Here is a 17,292-nt window from a genome sequence, read left to right on the forward strand (position 1 = left end):
CAAATAGAAGCATCCTCAAATGCATCTTTTTTCTTCCTGTACCTCTGACTCCCTCTAGAAGCTTGGCGTCTCGGTGCTGCGGTGCCTTGGACACCCAGTCAGGCTCACTGTGGTTCGTTGGTGGTTTCCCACTGGGAGGCGGCCCTGGACGCAGGCGCCCAGCTGAAGGGCCCGGAGAGTGATCCCGAGAGCAAGGAGACAGGAGTACAGAACGGGTTTCCCACAAAATCTCAGTGCCATAAAACAATTCTGGGGAGCTCCTCCTCCTACTCGACTTGTTTATTTAGTTGTGGGGGGTGGGGGGCGGGAGGAAGTAAACTGGAGCTTTTCAACCAGCAGTATGTAATAAAAGCATACGAAAAACTCCTAGCAAGCTTCTCTTGCAGCAAGTTTACATCTTGCCTCTCCAAGGAAAACATCTGTGTTTTAAAGTAATGTGGGAAAAAGAACTGCTAATGTTTTCCAAATTGTAACTTTATTGATTCATTGACATCAGAAGTTCTTCCCTAAATTACACGCCGATTCCACTGTTGAGGTTGAAGCATATTTTTTGTTTGATCTGCAGAGATGATGGCACCCAGCTGCCTCCCTTCCCAGTGCAGAAAGTTCTGAGATGATAAACTGTACAGGTCATTTGCCTTCAGTGTATTTCTTTCAAGCTTATTTCCCACTCTTTTATCTATTCCTGTAAACTCCGTATCTCTTTAAGAGCTGCAGCATTAGAATCACACAGCTGTATCCTCCTGCAGCATTACCAGGCCCATGCGTGAGGGCAGGCTCACGCAGCCTCAGGCATCACACCGCTTCATTCCTGGATTGCGCTCTCCCACGTTCATTCTTAGTCACCTTTGCAAACCCAGTCCTTGCTTGGTCCTCCATGAAGCTGCCCCTGAGCTCCTCCCAGATCACTTCTTCGTCTGGGCCGTCACTGTGCCCTGTTACAACAAGCACCAAAGCCGCAGTTACAGAATAGACGGCCAACACCACGGCATGGCGGTGGGTGGGTGATTATTCAAACGTGCCAACTCTTACTGGGTGGAAGGTGGTGAGATGTCGGCACATTTTGCACAGTGAGCGGCACAGACGTCAGGGTGCCGGAGTGCAGAGACACGGCAGGGCGGGGTCCCGTCTCGCCATCCCGGGTGGGTCTCTTCCACTCTTCCTGAATTCTTAGTGATCAGTAATTTGAAGGGGTTAGGCTAGCTCAGCTGCGAGGTGTCTTTCAAATCTAAAATAATCTTTCCTGAAGATGATATGGTTTTGCAAATTTGGTACTTGGCACAGGAAAGAATAACTGATATTGACATCCAAGGAGTCTTTCCTATCCTTGCTTCCTTGAGAAATTGCCTCCTATATTCTATGTAAATAACTGTGTCTGTTGAAAAGATGAACAAGGTTAAGAACTTGGAGCTTGGTGTTTCTAGTAGGCAAGCTAGGAAATCCAGGTGGTCTGCCCTTTTATAATCTGTCCAAACTCGGGTCAGCCATGGTTATTTCTAAGAGTTATGTGGAGTCGGAGGCCGGGCTGGACAGCGTGCAGACCAGCGCCGGGAGCGTGGAGGGGCCGCCCTGCAGCGCACCCTCCTTCTGGGAGGATTGGCTGTCGTTCCGGCATCGCTTTGCTCTTACCTTGTTGAGGGAAGCACCCCTGCCTCTGTGGGCACTGCCATTCATTTGCCTCTAACACTGTATCCTGACGCTATGGGTTATGCCTGAAAGAATCACGTGTGGAAGAATGAATACAGACTTTGACTAACAATAGGACACGCAAGGAACGTGGCAGCTTAAACACACGAGAATTACCCCCAACGAGGTCCGTCAGTTCAGTGGGTGAGTCTCGGCAAATCGGAGTCACATGCGTCGATTTCCTGTTTCATTATTTCTGTCTTGTACGGAAACAGAAGAATACATGGAATCTAGAGAAACCATTGTTCCTCCATCGCCTCCTAGAGAAGGACCATTCTTAACGCTGATCCTAATTTTTCAGGAAATGTGACTTCGCTCAATGCTCAGTCCCCTGTGGTATTCTATTACAGCAGCCGACTGGACTGAACCAGCGTCTTAGTAAAGCATTTAGTAATAGCAGACATTCGTTGAGCATTTGATACTGGCTATTCCACTAAGTATTTAACACACAGTACTCATGTAATACTTACAGCAATCCTATGGGGGGTGACTTTTTCATAATCTTGGATAAGGAAACCGAGGCTTGTTAGCTTGTCCAGTGTCTTGGTACTGAGACTCAGCTGAGTTGGGACTGAACAGGGCAGACCTCGGCCAGCGCCATGCTTTTAGTCCTGCTCCGCCCGGGGAAGAGCAACCTGGTCTGCGCTGGTGGACACGGGGATGCCGTGATCTGTGCCGTTACCCTTTGGTGTGCGCTGCAAAGTAAGGAACAGGCTCTGGGATCTGGTGCACTGGTTCTGTGTGCACAGTGTGGATGCCCATCAGGGCCCAGCCCATGAGGTGTTCCCACCCCTGGGCAGTACAGACGGGCCCTGCTCGCCAGGGCTCCACCCCGGAGGGTCAGATGCCCAGCAGACCGTCACCGAGGCAGACGTGCGTCACTGGCCGAGAGGAGGGCTGGGAAGGGGGAGGCAGGGGACAGCACTCACTCTGACCCCACTACGCCCTTTCCGACCAACTGCTGTTTTAGTAGCTGAGAAGGGAGGGCCCTCAGCATAATGAGGTTGGCTGTGCATTCGTGTTTGCATTGAAGGGATTAAATCACAGAGAGAGTAAGGGAGAGAAGAATTCGGGGAGGGGTACCGGGCAAATAAAAGTAGGTGAGCAATTATTTAACTATGTTTAGTCTGGCTTCAGTGTATTGTGTGCGAAGACCATCCATCAAGGGTACTTTTTTTTTTTCAATTAATAAAAACTAGCATCGACATACTTCTTTGCGGTGTGCAAGGCGGTTTCAGATCTCATAAAGTCATTAATGCAATTCTTCAAGAAGGTCCTTGTCACTGTTTTATAGAAGAGGAGGCCGAGCCCCTGAGAAGTGTAGCGCCTTCCACAGAATCATTCATTCCAGGAGGTGATGCGCCGCGAATCAACCCCTGCAGCACCAGTCCCCCGACCTTTCCCGTGTCCTGCAACGACAATGATTTCCAATGTCAAGGTTCCTGAATTCTGCTCGTAGTGATTTTCCCTGCGTTTGCATTTTTCTGGGCTGCACGAGACGGTGAATGAAATACTCAGCGTGGGCAAGCACAGAGGAATCAGTGGAAGGAGGCAGATTGAACAGGTTTTCTGTTTTGGAGGTTTGCTCGTTTTCATATTTTACTTTGTGCCAGCCAAGTGTAAGATGAAGGGGAGCGGCCGTGGCGGTGGCCAGGCAGCAGTGAAGGAGTGTGTGTAGGGTGGACGCGGACAGTCCCATCCGTCCACGGGCACCTCGGCACTGAGCTTGCCTCTCCTAGAAGCCCTGCAGGGAGGACGTGTTCTCCTGAGCTTCCCGGTGTGCGGCCCCACCCTCACCACACTCGGGGCTCAGCGAGCCTGCGGCCTGCTCCGCACGCACCCGGCCGAGCTCCGTGCCACAGCGCCGCTTGTCATTCCTGCGGTTTCTCACCGTGCTCCCTGCGTCTGCGGCGTCGCTCGTCATTCCTGCCGGCTTCTCACCGTGCTCCCTGCGTCTGCGGCGTCGCTCGTCATTCCTGCGGTTTCTCACCGTGCTCCCTGCGTCTGCGGCGTCGCTCGTCATTCCTGCGGTTTCTCACCGTGCTCCCTGTGTCTGCGGCGTCGCTCGTCATTCCTGCCGGCTTCTCACCATGCTCCCTGCGTCTGCGGCGTCGCTCGTCATTCCTGCGGTTTCTCACCGTGCTCCCTGTGTCTGCGGCGTCGCTCGTCATTCCTGCCGGCTTCTCACCGTGCTCCCTGTGTCTGCGGCGTCGCTCGTCATTCCTGCGGTTTCTCACCGTGCTCCCTGCGTCTGCGGCGTCGCTCGTCATTCCTGCGGTTTCTCACCGTGCTCCCTGCGTCTGCGGCGTCGCTCGTCATTCCTGCGGTTTCTCACCGTGCTCCCTGCGTCTGCAGCGTCGCTCGTCATTCCTGCGGTTTCTCACCGTGCTCCCTGCGTCTGCGGCGTCGCTTGTCATTCCTGCCGGTTTCTCACCGTGCTCCCTGTGTCTGCAGCGTCGCTCGTCATTCCTGCGGTTTCTCACCGTGCTCCCTGCGTCTGCGGCGTCGCTCGTCATTCCTGCCGGTTTCTCACCGTGCTCCCTGTGTCTGCCTTCCTCACGGGCCCTCTCCTTGGTGCCTGGCACGTAGCAGGGGCCAGGAAGTCTTCCTGGGAAGCCGGGGCGGTCAGCTGGCAGAGCGGAGGGGGCGGGCGTGTGGGAGAGCCCTCTGTGCAGAGGGCGCCCTGTCTGCAAAGCAGGGGCAGGGAGCAGTGTGTCTTCGTGGTTTGTGGCCGTCAATCCTAAACGCGAGGAGTGGGGCCGGAACGTCGGACGCGGGCCAGATCCTCGTGGCTGGTGCAGCTTCCTGCGGAGTGGATTTCATTAGGTAGTCAGTGAGGAGTCATTGACAAGTACCGAGTGGAGGACAGTAATGAGGCTGATTGCCGTTGCTGAGAGACCACTCTGGCTACGTGGAGGGTGAACCCCAGGGCCCATGGAGTGGGGGAGGGGTGTGGGGATGGGCACTCCATGTTCCCACGATGGACCGAGACTGTGGGAGCCTCGCCCAGCAGGACACAACGAAAGGAAGGGACAGATTGGAGGGGCAGTGAAGCCGTATCGGCCACGTGTGAGGATCAACCACAGACCAGCAAGGGCGTCGCCCAGCGGGCGGGTGGCAGAATAGTGGCTCTTAGCTCCAGGCTCACCGCCTAGTTCCTTCCAGATGCTTCTCTCGGGATCTCAGACCTTCCCTGTTGGGGCGAGAAAGAAAGTGCTTTTCGTTTCTGAGAAGGTGAGGCTGGCGGGAACACGGTGGCGCTCTCTGCCCGGGACAACGTGGCTTTTCCACGCATTGTAGCCATGTGACGTGGGCACCGCTGACCGGCGTGTGCTTGATCCTGAGCGTGATTAACAATGCATCCTTCTCACACACAACACGCGGTGGGCTGGGCCTCAGGTCTGGAGGGAGAAGCGTTCAGTCCCCGCCCAGATTCAGCTTCCAGAAGACGAGACGCCACTGACGTGGCCGAAAGGCCGGGTATGTTAGCACTGATGATAGGTCACGATTGATGATAGCGAGTTCAAAGGAGGCAACGTGTTTAATGTTCCGTTTTGTATACATCCTGAACTTAATTTCAGAAAAGATTAAGTGAATGTACCCTCAGAAATGTGTACAGGAGTTTGCGCGGTGCCCACGCCGCCCGCCCTGGTCAGGATCTCTGGACGAGAACAGGCCAGGTCCCCATGGCCGCCGGGTGCGGTGCCCACCGCAGAGGTGATTACAGGGCACACATCCATCCAGCAGGGCCTGAGGACGCTGCCCACGCGCTTCATAGAGGCCCACCTGCTGCCCGCACCCCGCGTGGGTGACGCCGTCTGCCTCTCTCCCTCAGGAACCGTGGAGCACACAGCACATCCCGGCGCTGTTCTCAGCCTTCTGTGGCCTCTTGGTGTCGCTTTCCTACCATCTGAGCAGGCAGAGCAGCGACCCATCTGTGCTCCTGTGAGTACCACCCCGCATGGTAACGCAGTGCACACAGCTGTAACACACACCTGCGCACGCACACACGCACGCACACGTGCACACACACCCATGCACACATGCACACACACCCATGCACACACAGCGCGTGGGTTCCTGTAGCCTTGCACTCTTACCAATGGGGAACGGCTATTGAGGGCCAGTGTGGTTGGACCCTCTCTAGCTGGTCCCTGGGCAGGAGCGGGGGGTGGATGTGGATGCAGGTTGACCAGAAGCCCCTGAGCTCCAGTGGCTGTTTCTGTCACTCTGTGCGCTGGAGCTCAGCTCAGGACGCAAGGACAGATGCAGGGACAAGGGAGAGCCACAGCCAAGCGCTGCCCCAGCGAGGACCTTCTTTGCGCCCACAAAGTGGCAGCACTGCCTTTATTCCAGGGGTCACGCTGGGGAGCCTGGCTTGGCCCCTCGGAAAGGAAAGGTTTTGCTCCTTTGCTTTTTGTTCCCAGTACGAGCCAGCGCCCTCTGGGTTTAAAGTGAAACTGCCCGCCAGGGGTTTAATAATAGTCCTTAGTCACTCGGAAGTATCCTTCCTAACCTCCCCTCAATCAAATTTTAAAGTCTTTGGTACATACGCACTTTAACACTGAGAAGCCTTTGCGTGAGGCTGAGTTTCCGTTATCAGTAAATGGGTCGCCATCAGGTGCCAGTCATCTTGGGCAATGTGTCCACACTTGGGGAAGACTTTGGTGGGAGGAAACCATGGCCCTTTGGGGCCAGAGAAACCCTAGTCCGAGGTGGTCAGATGTGACACAGTGAAAGGCAGGGAATTGGGCAAAGGTAACTACGATTTGCACAATTTTTCACGGCACATACTTGACGGGAATGTTGGGTTTTGCTGGCATTTTCTACGAGGATGGAACCTGCTGGGCTGGCAGAAGTGGGGAGTCACCCTGAGCTTAGTTACCTGTTGAGAGTTGGGGTGTCCATCCCTCCTGCCTTAATAGGGTGGAGTATGAAAGTAGAACACCAGCCCTGGCCAGTTTGACCTGCTAATGGAAGGGTTATGGGTTCGATCCCCAGTCAAGGGCACATGCCTGGGTTTGATCCCCAGCCCTGGCCAGGGTTGTGCGGGAGGCAACCAGTTGATGTGTCTCTCTCATCACCATTTTCCCCTCTCTCTCTGTCCCTCCCTTACACTCTATCTAAGAGTCAATGGGAAAATATCCTCAGGTGAGGATTAACAAAAAAAGAAAGAAAAGAAAACATCATCTTTGTGATGACCTGAATATGTACCGTTTTCCCTTTATTGTGAAGGAGAGGGCCTCGTTTTGCCAGTGTGAATGTGAGGCCTAAAGTGAGGTTGTTTACCTCAAACACTGTAATGGGCACATATTTCAGAAGTAAAACCTGTGCGTGTTTCCACTTTCAGGTCCTTTATTCAATGCAAATGGTTCCCTAAATTTTTACATCAAAACCTGGAGGAGCTGGCTGCAGACCCTCTGCCCGAGAAGATGAAAGATTCGGTGGTGAGACCTTGGTGTTGCGTGCCGTGTGTGGGAGCCCTGCAGGGGGGGGGCATGGGACTTGCTGCAAACCGGCTTCTCGGAGGGGCGGTAGCTGGCCGTGCCCGAGAGCTACTAGTGCAGAAAGGGTGCCGGTCTTGGCCTCAACTTGGCACCTGGCCGAGCAGCCGCCTGCCGGGTGTGCACCTTCTGGAGCCTCTCAGGGGCGGACGTTGTGCATGGCTACAGGTGCTCCGCTGGTCCTGGTGCTGGCAGTGCATCTGGGTGTCCCAGTGGACCACACGCAGCGGTTCACCCCCCGCCGGCACCAAGCAGCAGGCCAGCTGCCCACCAGTAGCTTCTCAGATAAGCATACGGCCAAACTGCGTCCTGATGCGCCCCGTGGGCCTCTCCACATTCCTCGTCCGCCTCATGCCGGGCAGATGCTCCTCCCAGGGTCTGTTGGCTGGAGGAGCCATCTGCACAGCCCTCTTGAGCAGCCCTCGGGCTCTAGACTTATGTCTGGAGTTGGAGAAGGGCACAGCCATACTGGCTGGAGCACATGACAGGAGAAGAGGGAGGGAAGGAGGGAGGGAGGGAGGGAAGAAGGGAGGAAAGGAGGAAGGGAGGAGGGAGGGAGGGAGGGAGGAAGGAAGGAAGGAAGGAAGGAAGGAAGGAAGGAAGGAAGGAGGAAGGAAGGAAGGAAGGAAGGAAGGGAGGGAGGGTCCAAGGAATAAAAGGATGATGCAGTTTCTTTGTTCACCAGGAACATGGCGTGGGAGCATTTCACACACCCTTTGAGCAGGGGTATCCTTGGCATCAAAACCCAAACATGAGTACTTTGAAACGCAATGCTCGTTGGTCAGGTACTCTCCCGTTTGTCTGAGTATTGACCTTGGAGCAGCGTGGTGACTTCGGGTCGTGCGTTCCTGTGTTTTGTGGGGATAGCAGATGCGAGGGAAAGCAGTGAATGGTTGCAGGCTCCTCCAGCCAGGGCCACGTCTCATTGTCCTGTTTCCACGGCACAGCAGGCGCTCAGTACTTTCCACTGACTTTAGGTGACTTAAATTGCTACCCACCATTTCAAGACAGTGTGTAGGACTCACACCCAACATGATCACATTTTTAAAAATTCATTTCAGCTCCAGCGCCTTTGAGTGTGGTCGCAATTCAAGGCAAAGCATTGGGGCTTGTTTATCATCACGAGGGACTCCAACCACAAGTCACTTACTGTGAATAAGGGTATGGCTCCTTAACTTTAAAAGCAGGGGCATGTTTAAAAGGGTAAAAGTGAAGCAATTAGGGCGGCTGAGACAGCAGCTAATGAAGAAGAAAGACACTTGACATTCAAACATTGTCTGCAGAGAGACTCACGGGGACGGGGTCAAACCATCTTCCAGAGCAGTTTCTGTGAAAGCCACAGAGGTCCAGAATCTATCTAGAAGTTTCCCATGGGTATCTGAGAAAATCCGTCCCCCCAAATCATCTTCAATTTCCTGGCCGACGAAGGTGCTCTCTGTTTTATTGTAGTGACAGTGATGCATGAAGCGTGGGGAAATGCGACGAGGAGTTGGCCAGGCTGAAGCTGGAGCATTTCCTTAGTGTAACTAGAAGTGCTGGGCAGGGGTTGCCTTGCTCGGTTTCTTTACACTTTGAACTGCTTCACACGAGGTAGACCACATCCTTGTAGGAGATTTAATGGGATGTATGTTCACTTCTCTGGAGAGTCTTCTGGTCTAATTACAATGTTTTAATGGGGCTATCAGATTCCGCTTCTGCAGTTCGATGCATAATACCTTTTGTGCCATAGCGTGAGTATAAAATTCCCTCCTTGTCTCCGATTTTCTCTGTGTCTTTCTCTGATCGTCTCATATCCTCTCTCTCTCCCTCTCTCTCTCTCTCTCCTTAAATTCGAGTTTGTATGAGAAGACCTCATTAGATCAGTTTCCATCCTCTCTTCCTATTCTCACCCTTGGAGCTATGATGGCCCTGGGATCTGCGTATTTGCTGCTATTCTGTTCAGGTGACCCACAAACTGAGCTTTAAGGGATAAGAATCTAGAAACAGAGATACCTGGAGCTTATCCATTTCCATCTGAGCAACATAAGCTATGCACACAATGCTTAATGCCAGAATTCAATAGTTAATAAAATTCAGACTTTCACTAGAGTTGGCCAAGTTCATCTTCTCCGGGTGCCTCCTCAGCACCGTCTCCGGGCTTCGCCTGCTCATCGTCATCGCCTTCAGCACCTTCCTCACAGTCAGATTGCTGTTTTCTTGTATCTGTTTTCCTCAGTTCTTACAAACAAACAAACAAAAATTAAACAAACAAAACTACTTAATTTTCTTTGTACAGTTCAAACAGCTTCTTTTAAACCAGTTTGATCATCCAGACCCCCCCCCCCCCCAGCTCTGGCTGCATAGCGCTGGACCCCTGCTTGCTAAGCTGCTTCTTAGGGTAGGAGCATGGATTGAAAACGCTTCATATACTGAGAGCTAATATATCTATTAGTTAAACATGCATGGACTCACCACCAAAATAAGGAGCAAAATATTAATATTACTGAATATTGTTTTGGAAGTTGTGGCTAGCCTACGTCCTGAAAGAGAAACAAGTAGATGCATTATTGCATTCAAACAGAATGCACAGGAACATTTATTACAGGCAACCGTGATTAGTAAGAGAACTCATACATGCCACCAGAGACAGGAAAATTTAGAAAAGCAAGAACATTCTAACACATCAAAAATAACCTTAAAAATGTAATGAAAACATGATCTAACTGACAATAGAAACAAAATATGTGAATTGACCATAGGAATGATTTTAACAAGTAGTGTCAGAAATAAAGAAAACTATAACAGTCTATTAAAATGTAAATGAAGTTACAAATAAGTGGTAATAAATTGACATAACCTGATTTGGGGGTAGGAGAGCTGAGATTTATTAAGTGTCATTTCTTTCTAATACATTTATAGGTTTAATATAGTTCAAAACCATTACAAAATAATTTTATTTATAATTTGGAGAAACTATTCTAAGGCTCATTTAAAAATATAGCTGTTAGCCCTGGCCAGGTGGCTCAGTTGGTTGGAGCATTGTCCCATAAACCAAAAGGTTGCAAGTTCAACCCCCAGTCAGGGTGTGTTCGGGAGGCAACTGATTAATGTTTCTCACATTGATGTCTCTATCTCTCTCTCTCTCTCTCTCTCTCTCCATCTCTCCTTTCTCTAAGATCAATAATAATAATAATAAACAAAGAATGACAGCTAATAGCTTTAAAAGTCTGAAAACAAAATATAAGGAAGAAGAACTTAGCACTTTGAGATTTAATAGTATAATGACTAAGTAATAAAATAAACCATATATGAGACTCATCCAAGATTAGAGAAAGAGATTAGTGAATCAGCAAAACACAAAAAGGAGACAAGTTATTTATGTGAATTTATCATGTAAAAATTAAATGTCATAATCAGGAATTGATTATTTATTATATGGTTTTGGGGTGATTCTAAGGTTCATTTAAAAATATAGCTGTCAGTCCTGGCCGGAGGAAGGAAGAGATTTTATGTACTAACCCTCACCAGGCACCATTGTAAGGGAGAGAGACACGGACAGAAGGAAGGAGATCACGTGACTTTCCACCTCTGGTGTTACGGCAGGTTAAAGTATTATAGCCAAACTTACTGCTGATTACAACTAAAAATTTGAATAAAATACAAAAAAGTCCATAAATGTGACAAAACATTGGGAATTACCGGGTTCAAATCCAAGCGAACAAGGAAGCCTGGGGAAGCAGAGCAGAAGCTGCATTTGCCTCAAGGGCGTCTGTCCCTGGGGATCGGGAGCCTCAGTTTCCAGCTCTCAGACTGTAGGGAGGAGAAATCACAGCTCAGGCTGCCCAGGTGGGGTGTCCAGTGCTCCACCACCCACTCTTCAAGCTGGGGCGCCAGAGGGCCCCCCTCAGTGGGAGGAGGAGCCGGAGGAAATCAGCTCCATCCTCCTCAGTGTTAGGGGGATACAAGCAAACTCTCCCCAGGGTTGAGCATCAGAACAACAAACTAACCCTGCAGATGTAGCTCTCCATAGATCTGCAGTCTGAATTCCATTGTCTGTATGGCACAGAGCTCCTCAGCTGAGGAATGTAGTACAGTGGCCTCCAGCAGGGAACACCTCATGGCAGAGACAAACAGAAGCCCCCGACAGAGGACTCCCGCTGAGGCCTGTCAGTATTCACAAAGCCAGTTCCCCAGGGCACGAGCAGCTTACAGTAGGAAACTTGAAACTACACAAGGAAACTAGGACCCAGCAGAAACAGATCTGCGAATACTCAGACACAAAAACTATCCAACACAGATTTTAGAACAACTATCCCCACTATGTTTAAAGAAGTAAAAAGCTAAAAAATTTATACACAGTAGAAAACATTTTAAATGATCCAGCATGTTTGAAAGAAAACCAAATAGCTCTTCTAAACAAGCAAAAACAAAAACAAAAAAAAAGAAACAATTGTTAAAAAAAAAAAAAAAAAAATAGCCTTGGCAGGTCTACAAGTGGTTAGAGCATCGGCCCACGGTCCGGAGAGAACCGGGTTTGGTTCCCGCAAAGGGCATGTACCTCTGTTGCGGTGTGTCCCCGGCCCTGGTTGGGGTTGTGTGGGTGGCAGCCACTCGATGTGTCTTTCTCACATCAATCTCTCTCTCTCTCTCTTCCTCCCTCTCACTCTGTCTGAAGATGAATGCAAAAAATGTCTTCAGGTGAGGATAAAAAATATAAAAAATCCCATGGGAGATTAGACACCTCTGAAGAGAGAATTAGTGAACCGAAAGATAAAGACAGAAGAAAATGTCCAGATTTCATCACTCATAGACAAAAAAGAAAGAACTGTGAAAGAGATAAAGAAATGTGAAGGCTAGAGTAAGAAATCTAACATATATCTAATCAGAATTTTGGAAAAAAAGGGAAAGACTAGAACATATTCAATATTTGATGAGATAATAATGTGAGAATTTACCAGAATTGATGAAAAACACCGATCTAGAGATTTAAACACCACAGTGAATAACAAACAGGGTAAATTAAAGAACAGGTAATCCACCCGGTCAAACTCCAGTAAAACTGAGTGTGCTAAGGACAAAGACCACCTTAGAGCAGTTAAATCAAACGGACAGATTACATTCAAGTGAATTATAGAAGCCCAAAGACAGTTGCTTGTTGTATATAATGATCTACAATGAAAGTTACTGCCAAGCTAGAATCTATGCCTAGTAAAAATATCTTTTAAGAATGATGGTACAATAAAAATATTTTAGACAAACAAAAGCTGAGAGACCACTAAATGTAATTCTGAAGGATATTCTTCAATAGAAAGTGATCTCAGATGGAAGGTCTAATTAGCAAGAAAGAAGAAAAAGAAAGTGGCAGATACATTGGTAAAGCTAAACAAGCATTAACTGTATAAAACCATAATAAGGTTCATGGTTGTGAAAAACGTAAGGTAGAATTACAGTATGTGACTGCAACAACATATAAGTTGGTTGGGAAGAGAAATGGACTCCAAACCTGGAAGTGTTTAGCAGTGTCCAGGAGACAAAGACACTGATTAGCTTCAGACTGGGCGAGTTGAGCGCACATGTTCAGTGTGAAGATGTCTGTTCCTACTAACGGAATAGACACTGTGCATGTCACTTCAGCCTTATCCAAAGGGAAGATGGAATAGTGAAAAATAGTTCTTGTAAGTAATGAGATATAATGGGACTCTTCTGTCACACTATTATTGCAAGTCAACTCCAGTTGGATTATAAACCTAAATATGAGACGACAAAATCTGAAAGCACTTAGAATAAAATAAGTTATCTTTATGATATCAGTATAGGAAAGAATTTTTTTTAAATAACACAAAAATTCAAATTTATTAAAATTTCAACCTTTGATTTATCAAATAATACCAAAAAAGAGACAAAAAGAAGCCACAGAATGGGCAACAATTATCAAAATATGAATGGTTGACAAGCACTAGTGTCTGGATAAAATCCCTGTGAATAAAGACAGGCAGATATCTCAATAAAATCAGGCCATATGCATTTTTAAACACTTGCCATTCTGTGGTGAACTCTCACGGGGTCTTATCCCATCCAGCCCAGGACGTGGTTGCCCCTTCCGCACATTCAGCCGCGCATTAGCCATCTGGGTCGTCTAACTGACTGTCGTGGTGTGCTTGTGTTCGGGTCATCCTTATTTTATTTCCTAATGGTCCCCAGTGAAAGAGTCGTGGCGGCAATTTGAAGATGCCAAAGAGAAGCCATAAAGTGCTTCCTTTAAGTGAATAAGTATGCATTTTTTAGGAAAAAATAAAGTGTATATAGGGTTTGGTACTACTCAAGGTTTCAGGCATCAGCTGGGCGTCTTGGGACGTATCGCCCTGTGGATAAGGGGGAACTGCTAAACTTCACAGTGAAACCCACTGATCTGCCATTTCACACCTACCAGACTGACAAAAATTAGAAGTTCTCACAACGCTAAGTGTTGACAACATTTTGAGCAAGAGAACGCGCATGCACTTTGGTAGCGTGAATCAGTACACCCACTTCGGAAACAGTTCAGTGTGACGAAACTGCAGATACATGCACACGACAGCCAGTGGTTCTCCTGGACATTTACCCCGGGCATACCTTGCACACGTGTCCCAGGATACACATGTCAGATTGCTCACGACGGCATGTCTGTCTGTGAGCGCCCAGCTGAAGCCACTGCAAACAGTGTACAGCAAAGGAGAAGCCCTCGCTAAGCCACATGCAGGGGACGGGTGAACCCTGATCGCGTGATGTGAGCAAAGGAAGCAAGACACAGACATCCGGTAGGTACCCTCCGTGGGGTGAAAACAGACAAACTAGACTAAGCTGCTGACAGCTGCATACACCAGTAGTAAAATCGTTTGGGTTTTTAAAAACAAGAAAATGATTTTCACCAGATAGTTGATAGGAACCCTCAGGACAGAAAAGAAGGGTTTGTGGTCAGGGAGCCCCTTACAAGGGGCTTTTTGGGTAGTGGAAGTGCTAGGTTTCTTGAAGCAGTTGGTAGTTACTAGGGCGTTCACTTTTTAATTATTCTTTAAATTGTGCATGGGTACTTTATGCACTTTTCAAAAAAAAGTATGCAATAAAATCAAATATTTATTCAGATCCTAGACAGGAAATGATTCTCCAGACTTGGAGTCTATAAAATAACAACAAATACACACACACACACAGTTAGATGTGAGTACATAAAAATTTTAAACTTCTGTATGTCAAAAAATGGCAATAAAATTTCAATAATTTATTAAAGTATTTGTTGTAAATTTGACAAAAGCTAAATACACCAACAATTCATGAATTTAATTTTAAAAACTATAAGCAAATGATATTATTATATATATTTCATTTAGGAACCAAATATTTAGTATGTAAATATATGACATATATCTACACTTTTTGTAAATAAAGAAATGCAAAATAAGATGGCATTTTATTGGTCCACTCAATTAGCACAGGATAAATTAATGATATTGCCAACTGTGACAAGGTGAGATCCCTTAGACATTGTTTGTATTTGTGTAAATTATTACAATCATTTGGAAAAGCATAATTTATCAAGGATTATAAAATATTCATAACTTGTGATATAGTAAATCTATTTGTCAGTTCTTCTAGAGAATTAATTCACAATGTATAAAGAGATTTAGGTGCATAAAGATACTGACCCAGCGTAATTCATCATGGAAGAAATGGAAGGCACCCTGTCGTCTGGCAGTCGGGGTGTTTGCGCTCACTGCAGATCATTCACTTCACTCACCACATTAATATTTTGAGTGTCCACCATATACACTGTTTGTATATGTATGTATATATGCACACAGGACAAGATGGAAAATTATTTAGCCATTAAGTGACTATTAGTAAGTCTATACAGTACTATATATAATATATAAAATGCTTACAAAAGAAAGTACTGTTGCCCGGCCAGCGTGGCTCAGTGGATTGAGCGTCGGCCCGTGGACTGAAAGGCCCGGATTGCAGGCTCAATCCCCAGTGGGGGCCATGCAGGAGGCAGCCGATCGGTGTTTCTCTCTCATATCGATGCCTCTCTCTCTCTCCCTTCCACTCTCTAAAAAATCAACAAAAACATATATTTTTTTAAAAAGGTAGAAATTATATGCACACTAAAACTAGGCATTTATAAAATATGCATTTAAACTCATATATCTCATGACTACAACCAGAACCATGGTTCAGCGTTCACAGGCAAAAATAATCGCCCAGAAAACACGAAAATGCAAATATTGTTAGTGTCAGGAGGCAATGATTATGAATGACCTTTGCCCTTCTCTCTCTTCTAGCTGCAGTGTTATCATGTTGTCCTGTAATGGAACCGTTAATTAACACTAAAAATGCAGATACCTTCTAAATTTGTATTTTGCTTAGATGTTTTTGTACTCTCAGTTTTGTAAGATCTAAAATCGGATGATTTACTTTTAAGACAGGATATTTATCGAAATGAAACAAATTCTAAAACTCTTGTTTAAATAAGTAATTTAACAGTCATAGATTTTTTAGTTTTCAAACATGAGAAGGAATAGGGAAGCACCATAATTATTCTTTTGTATACCAAATGAAACTTAAAGGGAAACCCACCCAACTAAACACCTGCAAACAAACAGCCCCTTTATTCTGTCCTATTGTTCTCCAGTCTATTTTATGCCAATTCTATCAATACCTGATTATCGTAGCTTTGTAATAAGCTTCGAAATCAGATAGTGTATGTCCTCCGATTTTGTTCTCCTTTTTAAAAGTTGTTTATATCTTTTAAAAACAGATATATAATATACATTTAAGTGAGCAAAAAATTATTTAACAAGAAAACCAATCAAAATTACTTCCTTTTAACAATGTTAAAGGCCACTCTCACAGAACACAACAACAATCTCCAGGGTCCAGGTGTCTTTCAGGATTCTTTTGAAAAAATAATATTTTCAAGAATATAATTTCTGGAGCAGATAATATGTGCTCTTTGGTGTCTGTAAGGAAAGAGGGAATATTTTCTTTTTATTTTGCTTGTATTACTTCCACCGATATTAAGATTGGTCTATAGTTCATTCATTAGAATCAAGAATAAAAAGCTCCATCATTACCATTTAATTTATAATTGCATCTTTTTTGGTAAAGAGTCTGTTCAAAACGTTTGCAGCTGGGAATGGGGGTAGGGGAGCTGTTTGACTTACTGACTTGTAAAGATCTTTGTGTACTCTAGGGAGTAGTCCTTCGTTGGATAGATGTTTTGCAGATATTTTTTCAAGTCTTTGGCTTGCCTTTTCACTCTATAACACCACCTCGTGAACAGCAAATGGTTTAGCTTTTCTTGAAGCCTGGTCCAATGACTTTCTCTTCTGCAGTCCAGCTTCTAGTGCCCTGTGCATGAGAGCTTTGCCAAACCCAAGGGCAACAGGATTTCCTCCAGGCTTTCTTTGAGACATTTGAGAGTTCGAGTTAGGCTCTTGATGCACGTTAAGTTAATTTTGTATGTGATGTGAAGTGTCAAGACGGTTTTTGTAGTTGTTTTGTTTCTGTGGATGGCGATTCAGTTGTTCTAACAACAATTGTTGAACAAGTTACACTTTCCCTCACCTTAGCACTTTATTTATTTATTTTTAAATATGTTTTTATTAATTTTTTGAGAGAGAGGAAGGGAGAGAAACACCGATTGGCTGCCTCCTGCACGCCCCCTACCGGGGATCGAGCCCGCAACCCTGTCATATGCCCTGACTAGGAGTCAAACTGGGGCCTCTCAGTCCATGGGACGACGCTCATTCCACTGAGCCGCACAGGCCACTTTTATTTAAAGTCAGTTGACCATGTATGTGTTGGTTTCTTTCTGGCCTCTTTTCCTGTCCTTTGTTTTAGATGTGTCTTTTGTGCCAATACCATCAGTACCTGATTACTGAAGCTTTGTAAAAAGCCTAAAATCAGATATTGTAAAATATAAAATCTGTTCTGGCTCAGAGAAATAATTAAATGCCTAAGAAGCTCCTGTTTGGCACGCCCAGGCTGCTGTGCTCTGCCTGTTCTGAGGCCAAGTGCAGGTTATCAGAACTCCGCTGTCCGATCCGGGCCTTGCATCTACTGTTTGTGGAGAACCTCGGGCCTC

At 46.7% G+C, this 17,292-nt stretch overlaps 1 protein-coding gene across 1 annotated transcript in view; it reads left to right on the plus strand.

Moving 5' to 3' along the window:
- Positions 1 to 17,292, plus strand: part of PCNX2 (pecanex 2) — a 229,066-nt gene that overhangs the window by 83,207 nt on the left and 128,567 nt on the right. The window contains exons 16-17 of the mRNA XM_036277465.1: positions 5,522 to 5,631; positions 7,037 to 7,133. Coding sequence (XP_036133358.1) covers positions 5,522 to 5,631; positions 7,037 to 7,133 — 207 coding nt within the window. The remainder of the gene's footprint in view (positions 1 to 5,521; positions 5,632 to 7,036; positions 7,134 to 17,292) is intronic.

The sequence above is a fragment of the Molossus molossus genome, unplaced genomic scaffold (genome assembly GCF_014108415.1).
Source record: "Molossus molossus isolate mMolMol1 unplaced genomic scaffold, mMolMol1.p scaffold_m16_p_23, whole genome shotgun sequence".
Classification (NCBI taxonomy): Eukaryota; Metazoa; Chordata; class Mammalia; order Chiroptera; family Molossidae; genus Molossus; species Molossus molossus.